We start from the raw sequence: 6,001 nt of genomic DNA on the forward strand, positions 1-6,001 counted from the left end.
TTCTCCTTCCTGGTAATCGTAAAATTCTCATAAGAAAACCGAATATATTATCGTAATATATTTTATTTACTGCCATGGTTTACCAGAAAAAAAATGATGGGACCAATTGATAAGATACTTGAAACGTAACTTACAAAAAAAATAAAATTTATAAATATAACAATGCTACATTTCAACGACATTTTAAAATGTAATTCACGCAAAGCCATACTTCAATATCTTAATATATTAGGCCTAACTTAGTTATTTTGATTAAATAATTCCTTAGGAAATCTTTGTACATCGTTGGAAAACTTATTAAATATTTTACTGTCATTTATGCAGATTGTAACAAAAATAAACTATTTGAACCTTTTAACATGTACTTATCCTACTTACACTTTACTGTATAACTGTTTCGGAAGTAACAAGAGATAAGGTTTTAAAACTGAACCTAATTAGTTAACAAAATGATTATGCATATAATGTAAGTTATTGACATTTCCACTGTATTCAAATTCAACGAGTTTATGCAAATATTTTAAAATTTAAGTTGGCCACAGGTTATATTGGAACTTAAATGACAACAATTATTAATAAATGTAAAACACGTAACTTTTTCTTTCATTAACATTTTATTTCAAAATAATGGTAAAACGTACTTACATATGTACAAAATTGGAATAAATAGAATGGTACACACCGTAATAAGTAAATAGAGACAGTGCAATTTTTTTTTAATCTTCGTATTAAGGGCATAAAACTGTGCTAAGTATTTTCTCTTTAAAATGTACAACATTTATACCGATGTCTTAAAAAAAACACTTAGGTTTATTGTTTCAGTCTTGCGATGTACGTAGTCATAAGTTCTGTTTAAATACTGAGAGTACATTTTATTTTAAGTGTTTTTTTTTCCTCAATATAACTCTTTCATCTCTCAATCAATATATGCAAACGGTAACGATAAGAAGACAAGAATTGTTACGACACACAATTTAAAAAAAAAAAAAAAAGATAAATAGTTGGTTGACTTCCCGTGAGTGTCAGTACGTGTGGCTTGGCGATACTCGCACCGCGCGCGGGTCTAGATAGTGGATATCACAGCTTGGAGGCAGCACACGGACAGCAAGTGCTACGGTAGGAGCGAGCAGTTACCTGGCTGCGGCGAGGGGGCGAGGAACTGTGGTGCGGCAGGCCTACACGAAGTAGGTGCGGCCGCGGGGCGGCGCGGCGCCCTGGTCGGGGATGGTGCTGTACACGTGGTGCGGCTTGAGCGCCCCGTCCACCGACACGTAGCCGCGAGCGCGCGCGTACGCCTCGTCCTCGTCCTCCTCGTGGTCCGTGGTGCGCTGCGAAGAGTTCTCCGACACGTAGGTGGACTGCGTGGGCGTGGGCGTGGCGGCGTACCTGTGCCACGCGTCCAGCGGCGACGGCCCGGCCTTGGCGGGCGGCCGCGGCGGGTCGGGCATCGCGAACCGCAGCTTCTCCCAGAACCTGCGCTCGCCCCAGCGCACCACGGCGGCGGCACCCAGCAGCGGCCGCAGGTCCGCGTCCAGGGGCAGCTGCGCCGGCGCCGCCGTCAGCAGCAGCACCAGGCGCCGGGGGCGGCGCCTCGCGACGGCGGCGCGCACGGCGGCGCGCAGCTCGGGCCGCGACCACTCGCCGCGCAGGAAGGCGGGCGACAGCACGAGCAGCAGGCGGCGCGAGGCGTCCGCCGCGCCCAGCACGCTCTCGGGCAGGTAGGCCGGGCCCGAGGGCGCGTCGCGGTGGTGCAGGCACACGGCGAAGCCCGCCTGCTCGAGCGCGCACGCCACGGCCAGCCCGATGGGGTCGCGATCGCGCGCGCCGCAGATGAGGTAGGCGTCGTACAGGCGGTCGCGGTCCTCGGCGTCGCCCTCGAACACGCGGACGCCGCAGCGGGCGTGCGCCCAGAGGCGCAGCGGGCGGCGGAACAGGTAGGCGAGGCCGGCCAGCAGCGCCAGCGCGCCCGCGGCGAGGCAGGCTCCCAGCAGCGGCAGGTAGCCGGGGGCGCGCGGGGCCGAGGCGCGCACGGCCGTGGCGGAGGCTCGCTCCCGACAGCGGGCCGCCACCTGCACCAGGGTCTGTCCGCCGGCGCACGACACGTCCTGCGGGGCGCCGCCCCTCCTCAGCCACTCCTCCATGCGCGCCGCCCACGCACAGTCGCACGCCCACGAGTTGCCTCGCAGCGACACGCGCGCTCCGTCCGCCGGCAGCTGCCGCCACGGCGCGAACTCCCGCATGCGGTTGCCGTCCAGGCTCAGCACCTCGAGCGCGCGCATGCCCTGGAAGGTGGTGTTGCCGACGCGGGCGATGTCGTTGCGGTCCAGGTACAGCTCGCTCAGGCGGTCCAGCTGCTCGAACTCGAACCCGCGCAGCTCCTCCAGCTGGTTGTCCTCCAGGTGCAGCACCTGCAGCGACGTGGCGCCGTTGAACGTGCGGTTGTGTATGGCGGCCACGTTGCTGCCGTTCAGGAAGAGCGCGCGCAGCTTCTTCTTGCCGATGAACACGTGGCTGCCCAGCTCGCCCAGGTCGTTGCCGTCCAGGCGGATCTCGGTGGCGTCCATGGGGATGCGGGGCGGCACCCGGGTGAGCCCGGCGCGCGAGCAGTCCACCACGTTGGCCGACCACGCGTGGTCGTGGAAGCAGCGGCAGCCGGCGGGACACGTCATCTCGCAGTCGCACGCGTCGAAGTCGCAGCAGTGGCACAGCGCGAAGCAGTGCGCCTCGTAGGGACAGAGCAGCTGCTGCGGGGAGAGGTCGAGCAGAGGGCGCGGAGGGGAGTCGACGGGGTAGGACAGGGTGCAGGTGACGCTGTCCAGGTCCGCGAGGCGCGGGTGCTGGCGGCTCTGCCCCAGCTGGCCGGCGCGCAGCAGCCACTCCATGGCGCAGTCGCAGTGGAAGGGGTTGCCGCCGATGTAGAACTGCGGCAGCTCGCGGTCCTCGGGCACAGGAGCCAGCCGCAGCGCCACGAGGTCCATGGTCTGGAGCTGGTTGGCGTACAGCACCACCCGGGTGAGGTTCGGCCTGCCGAAGAAGGCGTCGGCGCGCACCGCCGCGATGAAGTTGTCGTTGAGGAACACGCTCTCGACGCTGTCGGGCAAGGAGGACTCGGCCAGCTCGGTGAGGCGGTTGAAGCTGGCGTCGAGCGTCTTAACGCGGAGGTGCGGCGCCCGCCGACCGGCCAGCTCGGACACGAGGTTGCGGTGCATGTCGAGCCACTCGAGGCTGGCGGGCAGCCGCGCCAGGTCCAGCCACTGCAACTGGTTGTCCGACACGTTGAGCCACACGAGACCCGACAGGTCCGCGAGCGCGCCGCCGAGGTCCGCGAGCCTGTTCCCGTCCAGCCGCAGCGCGCGCAGAGACGGCGCCGTGCCGAACGCGCCCGGGTCGACGCGGGACACGCGGTTAGCGGCGAGGTTCAGCACCTGGAGAGAGGGCAGCGCCGCGAACGCGTCTCGCGTCACGTTAACGATGCGGTTGCCGATGAGCCGTAGCCCGTAGAGCTGGTCGAGACCCTCCAAGGCGGCGCCGCGTACCTCCGAGACGAGGTTGTCGCCCAGGTCGAGGGTCTTGAGGTGCCGCAGCCGACCCAGTCCCTCCGGCACCTCCTCCAGCAGGTTGCCGCTGAGCCCCAGGTCCTGGAGGTTCGTGCAGTTCTCGAACGCGCGCGGGTGCACCACGGACAAGTGGTTGCCGTCCACGAACAGCTGGTTGAGCACGTACAGTCCCGCGAGGTGGTGCGGCTCGAGGCTGGCGAGCGAGTTGTGCGACAGCGTGAGCGCGTGCAGGTTGCTGAGCGCGGCGAACGCCCCGTCGGCGATCACCTCCAGTCCGTTGCGCTCCAGGTTGAGCACCTGCAGGCTGTACAGGTCGCGGAACACGTGCGCGTCGACGCGCGCGATCGAGTTGCTGGAGAGGTTGAGCACTACGAGGCGCACCAGGCCGGAGAAGGTGTCGCGGTTGACCCAGTTGCTGGTGAGCTGGTTGCCCGACAGATCAAGCACCAGGAGCTGGTCCAAGCCCTCCAGCAACCCTGGAGCCAGCACGCTGATGGAGTTGTTCTGCAGATACACCTCCTTCACCTCGCGGCAGCTCTGGAACAGCTCCGGGGGCAGCGCCACCAGGCGGTTGCTGGACGCGTTCAGCACCTGCAGCGACGACAGCCCCACGAGCGCGCGGTCCGCCAGCGACGCGATGGCGTTGTCCTGCATTAGCAGCCGCCTCAGCGAGCGCAGGCTGGTGAGCGCGTTGTCGGGCACGGCGGCGATGCCGTTGGCGGACAGGTCGAGGGTCTCGAGCGCGCCGTTGCAGGTCTTGCCCGGCGCGGCGGGGCCCTGCCCCCAGTCGGAGAACCCCAGCTCGGCCACGTCCCGCAGGCGGTTGCGGCTCAGGTCGAGGCTCGCCAGGCCGTACAGCGGGCAGAACAGCTCCGCGGGCAGGCTCCAGATGTTGTTGTCGGCGAGGTCGAGGCTGCGCAGCTCGGCCAGGCCGCGGAAGCTCTCCGGGTCGAAGTCCATGGTCATGGCGGACCACTCGGTGTTGTGGGTGCGCAGCGAGAGGTGGCGCAGCTCCCGCAGCGACGACAGCACGAGGCGGGGCACGCGCCGGATCTTGCAGTGCTCGAGGCGCAGGTCGCGCAGGCGGCGCGCGGGCGCCAGGAAGCCGGCCTCCAGCGAGCTCTCGAAGAACAGCACGTCGCTGCACTCGAGCCGCAGCGCCGTCACGCGCTCCAGCTGCGCCGGCGTCATGTCGGCGAGCAGCCCGCGCGTCCCGGAGATGGTGCGCAGGCGGCAGGCCAGCACCACCGACACCCGCGAGTCCTCGGCCTCGCGGCGCCACTCGCAGCCGTCCTGGGCGCGCGCCACGGCGGCCAGCAGCACCACCGTCACGACCAGCATGCTCACGCGCGGCGCATCCCACACTTGGCCCGCACCTCGCGCCCGGCACCAGCTCCTCTCGCGGCGGCTGCGAGCTGCCAACTGGGCGCTGCTCCGCCGCCACTCCGGCTCTACTCTGAGCCCCCACCACCGCTCCGTGGAGGTTCCCGCGCGCGCCGCCAGGTGGCAGGCGCTGCCGCGGCCGCTCGCGCGCAGGGGGAGGGGCCGGTGGGCGGGCAGAAGGCACGCCAGTGGGCTGCCGCGCCCCGCGGTGGGAGGAGCCTGTGCCCGTGGAGGGGAACTGCCTCGCGACGTGGCTTCCGGCTGCGAGGACTTTCTCAGTTCCGCGTGCTGATACTGATGTGGCTAAACGCTCATTCTGGCCAGCGCAATCAAATGAAATTAGCATCACATCTCGAAACGCTTAGGATCCGCTAAGATGTCAGTATCTTATTGTAGCTACACAATAGCCAAATTTCAGAACATTACTATATGTCACTGAAATATTTTCGAAGGTATCACGCTTAAGGGCGGTTTACACGTACGTCTATAGGTGATGCAAAACGTGCGATAAAACGTTTGTTTTGTGCGGTGTACACACCTCTCAACTTTTCCTCATTTATTCCCCATACCTTCCAACCTCCACGGAATAGTTTAAGGATATCCGCAATAGAGGAAGCTCTGTTGTGGTTGACTATTTGCCTTGGGTAACTGCATCCGCTCAAGATAAAGAGAAAAGCAAGAATACTATGGTCAAAAGAATGGTTTTTCAAACGAAGCCAATATACGTACATAAATGTATTGAAACAACTGTGGGGTTAAAACGACTGGCGCAGTTATCTATGTACGGATTACAGTGCGTACAATCAATTCTTAGAGTTAGTAAGCCATATTAAAAAAAAGAGTATAGTGCATGATACTGGCTGTTTCACAGCATCCTATTAATTCCCGGAAAACAATGCCGCATCGTTCAGTATTTCGATTTATCTGTGGTTTTCGTCCCGTTTAGGTAATACGTTTTACCGTCTACACGCTCCGTCTTACCTGATATGATTTATCCAATACCATAAAACTTACAGTAATTCGTTTCGTGTAAACCACACTGTGATTTCAAGTGAAAGATG

The 6,001-nt window shown here is 60.1% G+C and overlaps 1 protein-coding gene across 1 annotated transcript; it reads right to left on the reverse strand.

The window, feature by feature from the left end:
• Nucleotides 1-618: 618 nt before the first annotated feature.
• LOC134542123 (toll-like receptor 6) lies at nt 619-4,978 on the reverse strand. Its single transcript, XM_063386089.1, has one exon. The coding sequence runs from the start codon at nt 4,896-4,898 to the stop codon at nt 1,176-1,178; it is 3,723 nt and encodes a 1,240-aa protein (XP_063242159.1). The 5' UTR covers nt 4,899-4,978; the 3' UTR covers nt 619-1,175.
• Between the last annotated feature and the right edge of the window lie 1,023 nt (nt 4,979-6,001).

This window comes from Bacillus rossius (assembly GCF_032445375.1).
Source record: "Bacillus rossius redtenbacheri isolate Brsri chromosome 4 unlocalized genomic scaffold, Brsri_v3 Brsri_v3_scf4_2, whole genome shotgun sequence".
Lineage (NCBI taxonomy): Eukaryota > Metazoa > Arthropoda > Insecta > Phasmatodea > Bacillidae > Bacillus > Bacillus rossius.